This window comes from Saccopteryx leptura, chromosome 3, assembly GCF_036850995.1.
Source record: "Saccopteryx leptura isolate mSacLep1 chromosome 3, mSacLep1_pri_phased_curated, whole genome shotgun sequence".
NCBI lineage: Eukaryota > Metazoa > Chordata > Mammalia > Chiroptera > Emballonuridae > Saccopteryx > Saccopteryx leptura.
Window position 1 is genome coordinate 107,901,193 of NC_089505.1, and position 17,709 is coordinate 107,918,901.

At 42.6% G+C, this 17,709-nt stretch overlaps 1 protein-coding gene and 1 pseudogene across 1 annotated transcript in view; one reads left to right on the forward strand and one right to left on the reverse strand.

Moving 5' to 3' along the window:
• S100PBP (S100P binding protein) overlaps window positions 1–17,709 on the forward strand; it is a 38,749-nt gene that overhangs the window by 14,219 nt on the left and 6,821 nt on the right. The window contains exon 6 of the mRNA XM_066375762.1: window positions 444–547. Within this exon, the coding sequence (XP_066231859.1) occupies window positions 444–547 (104 nt within the window). The remainder of the gene's footprint in view (window positions 1–443; window positions 548–17,709) is intronic.
• LOC136397232 (large ribosomal subunit protein eL36 pseudogene) lies at window positions 6,720–8,457 on the reverse strand (annotated as a pseudogene).

Genomic DNA, 17,709 nt, shown 5'->3' on the forward strand with positions numbered 1-17,709 from the left:
CAGTGCAATCAATATGAACAAGGGCCCAGAGTTGTTTTTGCCAAGGTCACCAGTGTTCTAATTGTCGGATGCAGCTGGTTCTTTTCTGTCTTTACCTCATTCGATTTTTCTATGGCTCTATTAAGTTAGATATTTCCACACTAACCTTGAATTACTCAGTGAATGTTTTCCTTCTCTAGGGATTAGGTAGTCTTCATTTTCCTCTTCCTTCTGAACAGGAGGTTGTAGGTTGTATTTATTTCTTCTCTCCTTTTTTCTTTCAGCTCCACCCTTGATTTCAGCTTTGTACTGTGTGACTAACACTATCGTCTGTCATTGAGTCTTAGTATTTTGCCTCTAAAAGTTGGTTGCTCTAACTGGTCAGTAGTACATGACTTCTGTCAATAAACATTATACTAATGACCCTAATGGACTGTTTTCCCTCCTGGTTTGCTTTGTTTCAGGACTAATGTTCCGACATTTTCACAATCAGATCTAGAGTGGAAGAAGCAAACTTACGTCAGGAGTGTCTTTGCTGACATAAAAGACTCGGTGGACTCTAACCAAGGTAACATGGTAACCAAAGGATGGCATGTAAAGATGTGATGGGACCTTTTTTTTTCCAGTGTAATATAGCTTAAACTGGGAGGTTATTTTAAATTTTATTAAGTTGGTGAGAAAGATAACTTCCTAATACCTGTACAAGGCTTTTCACTTCAAGGGATTACCTAATCAGGTAATCCTCAAAGTGACTAGGCTAACCAGCATGAGAGAGAGGTCCAAAGAGCCTCATATCAGTACATGAAAAGTACATTCTCCATGACTGAGGCCTGTAACCAGATCTGTATTTTTTGTCTGAAAAGTAGACCTGGGTGACCAGGCAGGCACTGCTTAGTAATCATTGATTTTTATTTGGAATTATTTATTTTTCCTATTGTCCTTAGCACTTAGTAAGAAAGCAAGCATTTCAAATTCCATCCTGCATTTTTCCATTTGAATAAAAGCTCTTGAAAGACTTTGACTGACTGCCTTTCAGATCTTTCAAGCTGAGTTATCCCTAGTTCATTAAAACCTATTGCAAACCAGCCTGACCAGGCGGTGGCGTGGTGGATAGAGCGTTGGACTGGGATGCGGAGGACCCAGGTTCGAGACCCCGAAGTCGCCAGCTTGAGCATAGGCAGGCTCTTCTGGTTTGAGCAAAAGCTCACCAGCTTGGACCCAAGGTCGCTGACTTGAGCAGGGGGTTACTTGGTCTGCTGAAGGCCCACGGTCAAGGCACATATGAGAAAGCAATCAATGAATAACTAAGGTATTGCGACAAAAAACTGATGATTGATGCTTCTCATCTCTCTCTGTCCCTGTCTGTTCCTCTCTCTGACTCTCTCTCTGTCTCTGTAAAAAAACAAAAAACAAAAAAACCCTATTGCAAACCAGAATGGTTAGACTATTTCTTTAGGCCTCAAGAAACTAGTTCACATTATCATTCATCTGTACTGTTGGCTGATGGTAAAACTCCTAAAGGGAAACTTGTCGGTTATACTGAAGGTACAGAGGTTAGAGATGTACTGATAAAAGAATTCCCTCTTGCTCTGACCAGATGGCTCAGTTGGTTAGAGCATTGTCTTGAAGCACAGGTTGCCAGTTCTATCCTCAGTCAGGGCACATATAGGAGCAGATCGATGTTCTTGTCTATCTCTCTCCCTTCCTATCTCTCTCATACCTATAAATAAATAAAATTTTTTTTTTTTTTTCATTTTTCTGAAGCTGGAAACAGGGAGAGACAGTCAGACAGACTCCCGCATGCGCCCGACCGGGATCCACCCGGCACGCCCACCATGGGGCGACGCTCTGCCCACCAGGGGGCGATGCTCTGCCCATCCTGGGCGTCGCCATGTTGCGACCAGAGCCACTCTAGCGCCTGAGGCAGAGGCCACAGAGCCATCCCCAGCGCCCGGGCCATCTTTGCTCCAATGGAGCCTTGGCTGCGGGAGGGGAAGAGAGAGACAGAGAGGAAAGCGCGGCGGAGGGGTGGAGAAGCAAATGGGCGCTTCTCCTGTGTACCCTGGCCGGGAATCGAACCCGGGTCCTCCACACGCTAGGCCGATGCTCTACCGCTGAGCCAACCGGCCAGGGCTAAATAAAATTTTTTAAAAAGGAAAGAAAGAAAATAAAAAGGAAAAAATTTAAAATAAAAATTCCTTCTCATAATGACTTCATATTCTGTCATCTTTAGTTCCTTTCTCTATTTATTTAGCAGACCTTTCTCAGGGACTTTCAGTACTGCTAGGTTTGAAGATTGAGATTGTTAAGGTAAAGAGACATGAGGTAGATGCCTGACCTGTGGTGGTGCAGTGGATTAAGGTGTCAACCTGCAACGCTGAGGTCATGGGTTCGGGACCCTGGGCTTGCCCAATCCAGGCACATATGGGGAAGCAACTACAAGTTGATGCTTCCCACTCACCACCCCACTTTCCTCTTTCCTCTCTCTAAAATCAATACAGTTTTTTTAAAAAAAGAGAAAGAAGTGAGGTGTAGAGTGTTGGCCCTCTGGGAATTGATAGCCAGAGAAAGAAAAGATAATTACTCTACAATATTGATTAGTGCTCTAATAGAATTATATATAAAGTGCAGAAGGATCAAGGAAAGAGCCTTTCTGTTTGTGTTTAGAGAGAGTGGAAGTTGGGGAGGGAGTTTGCCCTTGGTAGGCTCCACAGAAAAGATAATTACTTCATTATTCTTAAGATCACTAGAGAGGGTTTCAGAAGAATTTTTGGCCAAAGATCAGAGGAGTTGCCCCTTTCTTTGACAAGTATTGAATTAATTAGTGGGGTTTTTTTTTGTTTTATAAGGCTGTGAATTAAAGTTTTAGAACTCTTGAGGCATCAGTCAGAAAGAACTTTTTATTACAGGTCCTTTTATTTTTTTACTCAAAAAATTTTGTTAAACAATCAAATACTACTCATACTGATTGCTCAGCCCTCTGGTTTTTTGTTTTTTTTTTTTTTTTAATTTTAATTTTATTTTTTATTTTTGGCAGAGACAGAGAGAGGAACAGATAGGGACAGACAGACAGGAATGGAGAGAGATGAGAAACATCAATTCTTCGTTGCGGTTCCTTAGTTGTTCATTGACTGATTTCTCATATGTGCCTTGACCACGGGGGGCTACAGCAGACCGAGTGATCCCTTGCTCGAGCCAGCGACCTTGGGCTCAAGCTGGTGAGCCTTGCTCAAACCAGATGAGCCCGCGTTCAAGCTGGCGACCTCGGGGTCTCGAACCTGGGTCCTCCACATCCCCGTCCAACGCTCTATCCACTGCGTCACCGCCTGGTCAGGCTCAGCCCTCTGGTTTTGAGAATCCTTTACTTTGAGCTATTTTACAGGTCTGGTGGAACTAGGGCCTCCCCCCCAAGTCACTGGGTGGGGCAGATTAAAAAATTTTTCTATGTTCAGCCTCTGTGCAAGAGGCTTGATTATTACTTTTCCCTTCATTATGGGACTTACTTTCTTTTTCTACCCTAGGTATTTGACAGATATATCCAGTTATACAGTTTTTTTTTGCAATTGAGGCATTTAGAAAAGACAAAAGCAACGAGCTGTTGCTCATTTTATAGCATCTCTTCCCCCATTCAGCAGTCTCTCTCCCATTTTATCACAATCTATATCCCATAAGGAACAGCTAGAACAGCTGGTATAGAGGAAAGGCAGCATATTTTAGTGGTTGGGAGAGTAGAGGCTGGTCTAAAGTTAACTTCTGGGCTCTTATCCTAGTACCATTGCTTATTGACTTTGTGATCTTGAACCAATAAAAAATCAGTAAAATGGGACAATAATGAGGCTTAGCTTATGTGAAAATTGTACATGTAAGTACAACTATAATGCATAAAATAGTATCTAGCCATAGGAGCTAACATTTATGGAATACTTGATATTAGCAAGAAAGCTTTTTTTTTTAACTGAAGTTTTTATAGATAAAATAGTATGCTCTGAGGTATTTGTTTTTAAATCTAAAAATATAAAATAAAATAATAAATCTGGAATTAGAGAAAATAGCTTTAACAAAATGATAAATGAAGCTAGCTGAGTGATGTGTATGTGGGGGTTCATTATACTATTAAATACTTTTGTGTGTATTTGAAAATTGCCATAATAAAACGTTGTTTTTTAAACATTGCATCGTTTAGGGAATTCCTTTTTTATTTTTTATTTTTTTTGGGGGGGAGGGAGAAGCAGGAAGCATCTACTCATAGTAGTTGCTTCTTGTATGTGCCTTGACCAGGCAAGTCCAGGGATTTGAACCAGTGACCTCAACATTACAGGTCACCGCTTTACCCACTGCACCACCACAGGTCAGGCCTAGGGAATTCTTTTTTGACATCTAAGAATATTTAACATTACCAGTTATTCTACAAATTTCACAGGCCTCTGGTGCTTGCTTCTGCCTTCCAAGAACCCAGTCTACTACCAAGTTCTTGTGTCATTTCCCACTGCCCAGTGTTCCTACATCCAAAATTTAAAGATTTTCTATACCATATTGTAGAGAGCACAGAGGCATAGTCTTCATTTCTTCTCTGTTCATAAATAAATTACAGAGCAGCCAGAAGCAAAAAGAGGGAACATAGTGCCTCCTGCATTATCTTTTTGAGATGTTTAGTGCTACTTTACCTTAGAAAAGTATGTCTTTGGGTTTTTTATTAGACACAGAATTAATTAGGCAGATTTCAATGCAGTTCCTACCAATTCAGTTTGATTCTTCTTCATTGGGTTAATCATCTTTCATTTTATCAATTATTATATATTATTGATACAGAACATAATAATATAAATTATTCTTCAACTCCATTATTCTCATATAGGTATAGTCTCTTCTTAGTTTAGCGTCACCTGGTTCTTTAATAGCATTTACAAAGAAATATCCACTAGCTGACATCCCAGCTAATGGAAAACTTTATATGAAATTTTAAGTTCTTAAAGTAGAAAATAACTAGTATGAATTTCTCTTATTAATCTCCTAACAATAATTCTGTTCTGTATATCTTTGCCAAGTGATCACTGAGCTTTTGTTTAGTCATTTTTTTTAATTGATTTGAGAGAGCGAGATTGATTTGGTGTTCCACCCATTTATGCATTCACTGTTTGATTCTTGCATGAGCCCTGACCAGGGATTGAACCTGCCCTTGGAGTGTCAGGATGATACTCTGACCAAGTAAGCCACCGGCCAGGGCCTGCTTAGAGTTCTAATAATGCAAAACTCATTACCTCATGAAAGAGGCTATTCATGCTGAGGATATTCTAGTTGTTGGAAAGGTATTCCTTATATTGAGCCAAACTCTGCTCTCCTGTGATTCCCAGTGGTAGTTAATAGTCCTGCCCTTTAGGATCACAAAAAATACCTGCTCTCTTCCATTTACTTAACGTATTTGAAGGATCTTTTCATGTTAAATATCTCAACTTAAGATTTTTAATGATGACAAAGTATATTCTATTTTGGATAATTAGGTTGTATACATTTTCATTAGTAATGCTGCAGTGAATATTCTGGTCAATAAATGTTTATGTATAATTCCTATTTCTATAGGATGAATGCCTAGAAGTGGAATTGCTGGGTAAAGTGCATAAACATTTTAAAAACTTTTTTTTTTTTTTTTTCATTTTTCTGAAGCTGGAAACAGGGAGAGACAGTCAGACAGACTCCCGCATGCGCCCAACCAGGATCCACCCGGCACGCCCACCATGGGGCGACGCTCTGCCCACCAGGGGGCGATGCTCTGCCCCTCCTGGGCGTCGCCATATTGCGACCAGAGCCACTCTAGCGCCTGAGGCAGAGGCCACAGAGCCATCCCCAGTGCCCGGGACATCTTTGCTCCAATGGAGCCTTGGCTGCGGGAGGGGAAGAGAGACAGAGAGGAAAGCGCGGCGGAGGGGTGGAGAAGCAAATGGGCGCTTCTCCTGTGTGCCCTGGCCGGGAATCGAACCCGGGTCCTCCGCACGCTAGGCCGACGCTCTACCACTGAGCCAACCGGCCAGGGCTAAAAACTTTTGATACATGTTACCAGATTGTCCTGCCCCCCCCCAAATTATATAATTTTTTTTTTTTTTTTTTTTTGTATTTTTCTGAAGTTGGAACTGGGGAGGCAGTCAGACAGACTCCCACATGCGCCTAACCAGAATCCACCCGGCACGCCCACCAGGGGGCGATGCTCTGCCCATCTGGGGCGTTGCTCTGTTGCAACCAGAGCCATTCTAGAGCCTGAGGCAGAAGCCATAAAGCCATCCTCAGCACCCGGGCCAACTTTGCTCCAATGGAGCCTTGGCTACAGGAGGGGAAGAGAGAGACAGAGAGGAAGGAGGGGGGAGGGGTGGAGAAGCAGATGGGCGCTTCTCCTGTGTGCCCTGGCTGGGAATCGAACCTGGGACTCCTGCACGCCAGGCCGATGCTCTACCACTGAGCCAACCGGCCAGGGCCAAATTATATCAATTGTTATTGTCACCAATTTGATAGGTAATTATAGCATTTTGTTTTATCTTTTAACATATTTTGTTTTAATAATTAGCAAGCTTAAGTATTTTTCATGTTTATTGGCAATTTATATTTAATAAAAATTTCTAAAAGTCATCTAATATCCACACTGTATTCCAGTTTCCCCAGTTGTTCCCAAAATGTCTCTTGTAAATTGTTAAAAAAGAGGATCTAATCAAGGTTTAGCTGTTGTCTCCTTAGTGCCCCCCTCCCCCCTAGCTTCAAACTATTTCTTTCTCCCACTTGGCCAGCAGGCTGATACTGTGCCGGCTGCAGAGCGCACACAGCTCCATTGAGCCCCCCAAAGCTTTGAGCTGGTCCAGAACCATGTGCACTGCAGTATACTGGGCCAGCTTGCCTGTGGCCTGTACCAGATGCTGGGTGAGTTCAGAGAGGAACCCTTTTGGCACCTGGGGCACTCAGCATGATGTTGGAGAGTGGGCAAGGACTCTGACACAGGAACCAACATGTGCAAATCTCTCTCCTTAGTCTCTTAATCCAGGTCACGTGTTTTGTAGATTGCTCTGCATTTTGAATTGTATTCGTTCCCCCCCCCCCTTTTTTTTGTATTTTTTCTGAGGTTGGAAATGGGGAGGCAGTCAGACAGACTCCCGCATGCGCCTGACGGGGATCCACCCGGCACGCCCACCAGGGGGCGACGCTCTGCCCATCTTGGGGTAGCTCTGCCTCAATCGGAGACATTCTAGCACCCGCCCGAGGCAGAGGCCACAGAGCCATCCCCAGCGCGCCCGGGCAAACCCTGCTCCAGTGGAGCCCTGGCTGTGGGAGGGGAAGAGAGAGACAGAGAGGAAGGAGAAGGGGAGGGGTGGAGAAGCAGATGGGAGCTTCTCCTGTGTGCCCTGGCCGGGAATCGAACCTGGGACTCCTGCACGCCAGGCCGATGCTCTACCATTGAGCCTACCTGCCAGGGCCCATTTCCCCTTTTTTGATGTCATTTAACTTGTTCCTCTATCTTCTATATTTTCTGTAAACTGGAACTTGGGTCCAGTGGAGGGATTAAATTGAGATTAAGCAACAGTTACTGTTGTGTATTCATCATGTATCAAATTAGGAGGTACTGCTTAATGACAGGTTGTTCCACTAAAGGTGATGCTAAGTTTGATCAGTTTGTTAAAGTGTTAACTGACATATTGCCCCATTGTAAGGTTCACTTTCCCCTTTGTAGTTAGTAAATCATCTGTGGGGTAGTGCTTTGGTACCATTTGCACATCCCATCCTACAACAATAGTTCACCTAATAGTTTCAGCATTCACTGATAATCTTTGCCAGAATCAGCTATTACACAGAGTTGGATAGAAAGATACTCGTTTTTTAAATGTCATTGTTTCTACAATTATTAGCTAGCAGTCCTTCTATAGATTTTTTTTTAGTATCTCTATTACCTCATGGATTTTTTTAAAATATTTTATTTATTGATTTTTTAGAGAGAGAGGAGTGAGAGAGAGAGACAGGGAGAGAGAGAAGGGGGAGGAGCAGGAAGCATCAACTCCCATATGTGCCTTGACCAGGCAAGCCCAAGGTTTAGAACCGGCGACCTCAGTGTTCCAGGTCGACGCTTTATCCCACTGCGCCACCACAGGTCAGGCCTCATGGATTTTTTTTTTCCTGAAAAGATTCTGTTACACACAGAAGGCATAGGGCTGGGTCTTTGGCTGCTGCCTTCCTCATGGCTGCAAGGACATTGCTGAGCTCCTCTCTCTTCCTCTTGGCACAGTTGTGTGGCCCATCCTTTTCCTGATGAACTTCATGGCCTGCTCATCCTTGGAGAACTTGAGCAGCTTCATGATGGGCTGTTATAGGGGCAAAGCTGCATACCTCTGGGATCATGTTCCACAGGAACTTGGTGTGCTTGGTGAGGCTGTGCCTCGGCTTGCTCACATTCTTGGTTACCTTGTGTGGCTTTTTGAGGCCCACAGCCATGCGGTAGTGCAGAGCCATGGCTAGTGTTCTTCAATGGCTGTCACCACTGCAGCACAGACACTGTGCTTATGGATTTTTAAAAAAAATCAATATGTAGGGGGTGGGGGGTGATATATTTGGTGGGACACTTGAATCTATGTAAACACAAATTAAAATTATAAATTTAAAAAAAGGAATCTGTACAATGTGTACAAAGTGCTACACACTATAAAAAAATGTGTAGTCGGCCCTGGCCGGTTGGCTCAGCGGTAGAGCATCGGCCTGGTGTGCGGGGGACCCGGGTTCGATTCCCGGCCAGGGCACATAGGAGAAGCGCCCATTTGCTTCTCCACCCCCCCCCCTCCTTCCTCTCTGTCTCTCTCTTCCCCTCCCGCAGCCAAGGCTCCATTGGAGCAAAAGATGGCCCGGGCGCTGGGGATGGCTCCTTGGCCTCTGCCCCAGGTGCTAGAGTGGCTCTGGTCGTGGTAGAGCGACGCCCCGGAGGGGCAGAGCATCGCCCCCTGGTGGGCAGAGCATCGCCCAGTACCGGGTGGATCCCGGTGGGGCGCATGCGGGAGTCTAACTGTCTCTCCCCGTTTCCAGCTTCAGAAAAATACAAAAAAAATAAAAATGTGTAGTCATTATTCTTTTTTTTTGTGACAGAGACAGAGAGGGAGAGATAGGGACAGACAGATAGGAAGGGAGGGAGATGAGAAGCGTCAGTTTTTCGTTGAGGCACCTTGTTCATTGATTGCTTTTTTTTTTTTTTTTTTAATTTATTTATTTATTTTTTACAGAGACAGAGAGAGAGTCAGAGAGAGGGATAGACAGGGACAGACAGACAGGAACGGAGAGAGATGAGAAGCATCAATCATTAGTTTTTCATTGCGCGTTGCAACACCTTAGTTGTTCATTGATTGCTTTCTCATATGTGCCTTGACCGCGGGCCTTCAGCAGACCGAGTAACCCCTTGCTGGAGCCAGCGACCTTGGGTTCAAGCTGGTGGGCTTTTCCTCAAACCAGATGAGCCCGCACTCAAGCTGGCGAGCTCGGGGTCTCGAACCCGGGTCCTCTGCATCCCAGTCCGACGCTCTATCCACTGCGCCACCGCCTGGTCAGGCTGATTGCTTTTTATATGTGCCTTGACCGTGGGGCTATAGCAGAGCAAGTGACCCCTTGCTCAAGCCAGTGTCCTTGGACCTCAAGCCAGCGACCTTTGGGCTCAAGCCAGCAACCATGGGGTCATGTCTGTGGGGTCAAGTCAGCAACCCCGTGCTCAAACTGGTCAGCCCATGCTTAAGCCAGATGAGCGTGTGCTCAAGCCAGTGACCTCGGGGTTTAGAATCTGGGTCCTCTACATCCCAGTCCGACACTCTATCCACTGCGCCACCACCTGGTCAGGCTCATTATTTTTTTTGATTTGTCCCAAATTTGACCAATGGGAAGTCCTTTCAGTGGCTTCTGTGGCTTCTGACAGGACCCCATTAATTTTTTTTTTTGTAGTAAGAAAACATTTACCATTTTAACCATTTTTAACTATATAGTTAATTCAGTAGTATTGTTTTTTAACATTGTTGTGAACAAATATCTACAAGTTTTTTTATCATGCAAATCTTAAACTCATTACCCATTGAAAAGAGTCTTCACTCTCTCCTGGAAGCATCTGGTAACTGCCACTTCTACTTTGTTTTTATGAATTTGACTACTTTAGATACCTCATATAAATGGAATCATACAATACTTGTCTTTTTGTGACTGACTTATTTCATTTGTATAATGACCTCAAAGTTCATCCATGGTGTAGCATGTGCTAGAAATTTCTTTTTATGGCAGAATAAAATTCCATTGTATATGTATACCACATTTTATTTTCCATTCATCCTTCAGTGGATATTTGGGTTGGTTTAACCTCTTAGCTATTGTAAATAATGCTACTATGAATGTGAGTGTGCAAATATCTCTTGAAGATCCTGCTTTCGGGTCTTTTGGATATGTACCCAGAAGTGGGATTACTGGGTCGTATGGGAGTTCTACTTTTAAAAAAATTTTTTTTTTTTTTTTTTTTTTTTTTACAGAGACAGAGAGGGGGATAGACAGGGACAGACAGACAGGAACAGAGAGAGATAAGCATCAATCAACAGTTTTTTGTTGCAACACCTTAGTTGTTCATTGATTGCTTTCTCATATATGCCTTGACCGTGGGGCTACAGCTGACCAAATAACCCCTTGCTCGAGCCAGCGACCTTGGGCTCAAGCTGATGAGCTTTATTGCTCAAACCAGATGAGCCTGCGCTCAAGCTGGTGACCTCAGGGTCTCGAACCTGGGTTCTCTGCATCCCAGTTTGATGCTCTATCCACTGTGCCACCACCTGGTCAGGCTGGGAGTTCTACTTTTAATTTAGTTTATTTTATTTGTTTAAGTGAGAGGAAAGGAGATAGACTCCCGCATGGGTCCCAACTGGCATCCACTGTCTGGGGCCAATGCTTGAATAACGGAGCTATCCTCAGAACCTGAGGCTGATGCTCAGACCAACCAAGCTATCCTTAGCACATGGGGCCAACACTCAAACCAATTGAGCCACTGGCTGTAAGAGGGGAAAAGAGAAGGGGGAGAGATAAGGGAAGAGAAGCTGATGGTTGCTTCTCATGTGTGCTCCTACTGGGGATTGAACCCAGGATGTCCGCTTGCCAGGCCAACATTCTATCCACTGACCAAACCGGCCTGGGCCTCCTTTTAGTTTTTTATAGTGCAGATCTGCTGGTGATGAAGTTTCTGCTTTTATTTACTAAGAAGTTGTTTTTTTTTTTACCTTCATTAAAAAAAAACTTTATTTTGAAAAATTACAGACTAATGGACTCATAAGAAGTTTCAAGGCTCACCTCAGTATTTCCCTTCCTTCAGGGATCATCATACAATTCTGAATAGTATGAAAACAATTTCATATATTCTTTCCAGTTTCTAGTTACTTATAATGGGAGGTCAGCTTCATCATCATAACTAGAAGTGGAAGTCTCTGCTTTAATTTTTATTGAAGATTAAAATAGCAAGAGTTATGTAAATTCTTATTCTGCACTTGCCATTACTGTTGAGAACTTTCATATATCACTCAACATCTACTATATAATATACTTCAGAAATGAGTTGTGAAGTAATTCCTGTTTCTTTTGTTTTTTTGCTTTGTCTGCAAGGAAAATCAGTCAAAATTTGTACTAGATTATGCAGTTTTGTTGACCTATAGGCAGTACATTTGCTTTCTACTTAATATTTTTTCCTTTTCATTCCCATTTTATTAATCTATTCATAAAAGCAGTAGCCTACACCCCTATATATAGCACTTTTTTTTTTCTTTTCCCTCTGCATTCTCTCCCCTGTCCTTGGTATTACTTTTATTGCTTGGCATAGCACATTGTATTCAATAGTTGCCTTTGAGTAACTGAGTTCAAGGATTTACAAGAAAAAAATGAAGATTATTGGATGCTCAACAACATAACCAGGCCTCGTAGTAAAAAGAATCAGCTACAGAGCTAGGCTTTAGCTTAGAAAACGGGCTCCTTTGTTCACTACTCAGGTTTTCCCTGCTGGTTAGTGTTTCTTCTGCTTTCTGGTAGCTATCTCAAATTCTGGTCCCTAGATTCCTCCTGGCTGTGTGCTCTTCTCTGTCTTGTCCTCATTACTAAAACACATTCACATTACAAAGGAGAGTATCTGATTGATTCACTTGATGACTTGTTGGTGCCAGGCCAGCTTTTAAGTCATTAGCCAGCTGAGAGAGTGTCTGTTCTTGGGTCATGTACCACACTTGATTGAGTAGGGTCATGTGGTACAAAGTATAGTGCCATATTAAACCTATCAAAAGGGCAACTGGTGTAGCAACACTCAGTATTATTATTCCTTCTTTAACAGTTGATTCACTTTGTTTTTTATGTGAGGAGGGGAGATAGTGAGACAGAGTCCTGCTTGCATCCCAACCAGGATCCACCCAGCAACCCCATCTGGGGCTGATGCCTGAAATAACCGAGCTATTTTTAGCACCTGAGGCTGACAACCAACTGAGCTATCCTTAGCGTCCAAGCCAGCACTCAAAACAATTGAGCCACTGGCTTCAGGAGGGGAAGAGGGAGAGAGAAGCAGATAGTTGCTTCTCCTGTGTGCTCTGATCAGTAATTGAAACTGGGACATAAATATGCCAGGCTCACGTGCTATCTAGTGAGCCACTGGCCAGGACCTGATTCACTTTTTTTAAGAGAGAGAGAGAGATAGGGACAGACAGACAGGGAGAGAGATGAGAAGCATCAACTTGTTTCAGCACTTTTAGTTGTTCATTGATTGCTTTCTCATATATGCCTTGGCCCAGGGGCTCCAGCTCAAGCCAGTGACCATGGGGTCATGTCTGTGATCCCACACTCTAGCCAGTGACCTCATGCTTAAGCTAGTGAGCTCACGCTCAAGCCAACGACTTTGGGATTTCGAACCTGGGTCCTCAGCATCCTAGGTCTACACTATCCACTGCACCACTGCCTGGTCAGGCCTGATTTACTTTTTTTTTTTAAGTTTTTCTATTGATTTGAGAGTTGGATGGGGGGGGGGGGAAGCATCAACTCATTGTTTCACTTAATTGTTCCATTTAGTTGTGTATTCATTGATTTCTTCTCATAAGAGCCCTGACCAGGGGTCGAGCCAGTGAACTTGGCATGCTGGGTCGAGGCTTTATTCGCTGAGCCACCCCAGCCAGGGCCTGATTCACTTTTAACTTATTGTGGACAGTTATTAGACTGGATTTTCCCCCAATTCAGTCAGCTACATGTTTATAAATTAAGGTTTAGGTGAATTGCTGATGCCATTTCTAAAATGTTGAGGTATTTTTTTTCTCCTAATTTCATTCTTAGCCACAAAACAAAAAATAGTCTTCACCACCTTTTAGCCACAACTTAAAATAAACACATGGTACTGATCATTGGTCCAAGAAAGTCCATCTGTTAGAGACTATGAAGGGAAGAGAAAATTTAAAATTTGAAACTAAAATGTTTCCACTCTTGTTAGTGTCTCTAAATTTAGAGGAAGAAGAGATTGAGCTATGAACTGAAATAAGGTTTTGGATTATTAGCCCAAAGACTATACTTTCAGGGATCATTTCTATAGTTCGGATTATTAGCCCATAGGAGTTTGAATCCTGGCTTTCCCATTTACTACAAGAGAGATGACTATCTTTTCTAAGCTTTCATTTACTCATGAATAAAATTGAGATTATTTGCCTCATGTGGTTTATAGCAGTGTTTTTCAACTGGTCCACGGACCAGTCCACCAAAAATTTCGTGCCAGGCAGTGAAAGAGTTAACCACCCTGATGTTATATGGAGATTATTGATCCAATGATCTCAGTCAAATTTGCGTATGCCCAGGGTGATTTCTGCTTTAGCGGTCCCAGAAATAACTACTATTTTCACTGGTCCCCAAGTCTAAAAAGGTTGAAAACCACTGCTTTGTGGGATTAAATCAGGGGTAGTCAACCTTTTTATACCTACCGCCCACTTTTGTATCTCTGTTAATAGTAAAATTTTCTAACAGCCCACCAGTTCCACAGTAATGGTGATTTATAAAGTAGGGAAGTAACTTTACTTTATAAAATTTATAAAGCAGGCCCTGGCCGGTTGGCTCAGTGGTAGAGCGTCGGCCTGGCGTGCAGGAGTCCCGGGTTCGATTTCCGGCCAGGGCACACAGGAGAAGCACCCATCTGCTTCTTCACCCCTCCCCCTCCTTCCTCTCTGTCTCTCTCTTCCCCTCCTGCAGCCAAGGCTCCACTGGAGCAAAGTTTGCCCGGGCGCTGAGGATGGCTCCATGGCCTCTGCCTCAAGCGCTAGAATGGCTCTGATTGCGGCAGAGTGATGCCCCCAGATGGGCAGAGCATCGCCCCCTGGTGGGCATGCTGGGTGGATCCCAGTCGGGCGCATGCGGGAGTCTGTCTGACTGCCTCCCCATTTCCAGCTTCGGAAAAATACAAATAAATAAATAAATAAAATTTATAAAGCAAAGTTACAGTAAGTTAAAGCATATAATAATTACTTACCAAGTACTTTATGTCAGATTTTTGCTAAGTTTGGCAGAATAAATCTTTATAAAACAACTTTCTATGTTAAATCTATCTTTTTATTTATACTTTGGTTGCTCCACTACCACCCACTATGAAAGCTGGAGCGCCCACTAGTGGGCAGTAGGGACCAGGTTGACTACCACTGGATTAAATGATAGGATATATGTAAAGCAATCAGCAAAGTGTCTGGCACATAATAAATGCTTTCTAAATGTTAGCTCTCATCATCTCTACATCATTATTTTATTGATAATAAAGGTTACCATAGTCCATTAGTAAGTTCTTAATGCTAATGAAAACTAAAGTTTTTTTGGAGCATGAGCTGAGAGGCTTAATTATTGAATTTCTGTTTACATAGTGTTTTGCCAGGTACCAACTGGGTATACAAGAGACATATTGGGTTATGTTTCTTGCTCTCTAATCCCCACTGTGAAATGTCAGTCCCAGAAAAAAAATTTAAGGAAACTGAACCCATGGTGTTGGAATTTGGGCTCTGTCACTAGCTGTGTAACCTTGAACAAATTACTTCTCTGTGCCTGTTTCTTCATCTGTAAAATGGGAGAAATACCACATATGATTTTAAGGGAAAAGTGAGTTAATATACATAAAACCCATAGGACAGTGCCTGCTATATGGGAAGTGCTATATGTAAGTTGCTGCTGCTAGAATATGATGCTTAGCATTTGAATACTTGAAGCTCAACTCCTTGAGCCTAATCGACCAGTCTTTTTCTTCTTTCAGTTTAAAGTGAATAGGTTTCTTGGTAGGAGGTTTATAGTGTATCTTTATAGTTTCCATCATCAGGGCAATTTTTATAGAATCTAGCCATTAAGAGATGAGAGAACTAAAAAGGACATAGTCTATATAGATAGTAATCATGTTTCATTTTGAGATCAGACACCAGAATTTCCAAATCTCACCAGCCTTCCTTTGATGATGCTTTGGCAGGAAAATTGTATCTTGAAATTCTTACACAGTTGATCCCCACCCCCCTTCTCCTACATACAAACTGTAACGTCCTTTGGTGGGGGCTAGAAGGGTAGGTATTGGGGATGTGAAAGAAGGGAATAATGGCATACGGGCAGTTTGAATCAAGACCTTTGATTTTAGCTGCACAAATCGAGCAGGCAAGGGATTTTCTAATTAAAAGTTACTTCTCCCCTGGCCGGTTGGCTCAGCGGTAGAGCGTCGGCCTAGCGTGCGGAGGACCCGGGTTCGATTCCCGGCCAGGGCACACAGGAGAAGTGCCCATTTGCTTCTCCACCCCTCCGCCGTGCTTTCCTCTCTGTCTCTCTCTTCCCCTCCCGCAGCCAAGGCTCCATTGGAGCAAAGATGGCCCGGGCGCTGGGGATGGCTCTGTGGCCTCTGCCTCAGGCGCTAGAGTGGCTCTGGTGGCAACATGGCGACGCCCAGGATGGGCAGAGCATCGCCCCCTGGTGGGCAGAGCGTTGGGGTGTGCCGGGTGGATCCCGGTCGGGCGCATGCGGGGGTCTGTCTGACTGTCTCTCCCTGTTTCCAGCTTCAGAAAAATGAAAAAAAAAAAAAAAAAAGTTACTTCTCAAAGGAGAAATTTACTCCTGATATATATATTCTTATCAAGAAGTGACATTGTTTTTCTTTCCATATTTGTGAGGTTGAACATCTTTTCATTATGTTTATTGATCACTTATATTACTTCTGTGAATTGCCTATTCATGTCCTTGACCTATTTTGTTTTATGAGGAGACTTATCTTTCTAGAAAAAGAACATTAAACCTTTGCCAAATGTATTTCAGATATATTTTTAATTTTGCCAATTGCCTTCTTTTATCCTTGGATGTGCTTTTTTATTTTAACTGCACAGAAACTTGTAATGTAATGAATCTATAAATTTTCCTGAAAAGTATTATCTCATTATGGCTAGAGAATTCTGCTGAGTCCAGTCCTGCTTAGTATCATAGTTCATATGTAGACTGGATCCGTTTAAAAGCATTTTTCCTTACAAATAAGTGATTGATTGTCACAGGATTTAAAGACTCATTTCAAACTAATATAGGCCTGAGGCTGTGACGCCAATTTTTGCTTGTAGTTTACTTCCCTTGGAGGGGACATTCTCAATCCCCACTCCTTGGTCTCTGTGCTCACATAGCAGCTTGTATTTTTTCTGTCACTACTTACTGCACTTGGGCTGTGTGCCAGGCAATATGCTAGGTCTTTTATGTACTCTGTTCCTAATACTCAACTTAAAGCTAAATATTTTTGTCCACAGTTCCTTGATGAGTAAACTGGGGCTAGAAGAAATGAAATGATTTGCCCAGGATCAAAGAGCAAGTTAGTGACAGGATTGGAATTTCAATTCATCTGCCTAACTTCAAAGTATATACTGTATTTCCCCATGTTTAAGATGCTTTCATGTATAAGACACACCTTAATTTGGGGCCTGAAATTTGAAAAAAAAATATTACATTAAATTATTGATCTCAAGTTTTATTCATCATAAAATTCATACAACTCCTCATCCACATGAAAAAGCGGGAAATTCAAGTAAAAAAAAATCTACAACCAGTATAAAAGACGCACCCAGTTTTTAGATCCCAAATTTTTCGAAAAAGAGGTGCATCTTATACATGGGGGAATATGGTGCTTTTTCTACAAAGCCCAGCTCCTTGAGGCTTCCAAAAAATCAAATTGGTCCTAAAAGTTAAACTGTAAATCTTTTTTACTAGAACTTGAAAAGATGGCCTGTAGTCTAGTTAGAGTGCTCTTGTTTCCTGAAAGCATAGTAGGTAAGTTAATGAGAAGTATATGAACTAGCTGAACCACTGTCTATGGCAGTGGTTTTCAAAGTGTGATGCCCAAACCAGCAGCATCAGCATCACTTGGGCATTTGATAGAAATGCAAAATCTCAGGGCCCACCCGTACCTACAGAATCAGAAATCCTGGGGTTGGGGCCCAGCAATGTTTTATAATACCTTCAGCTAATTATTATGCATGTTAAAATTTGAGAGCCACTAGTATAGGGAAATTATTTTATTCTCTCTAACCATAATTTCTGCTTTTGTGAGTTTCAGTCTAAGTTTCAATCCTTAAGTGCAAAATTAACATTATCGAATAGTGGCAAAAGCTGGACACAGACAGGAGCTAGTTTTGAGTCCAGTTTAATATACTTAAGGCAAGTCTACCTCCCTGAACTATAGTTTTCCATCTCTAAAATGATGTTAAT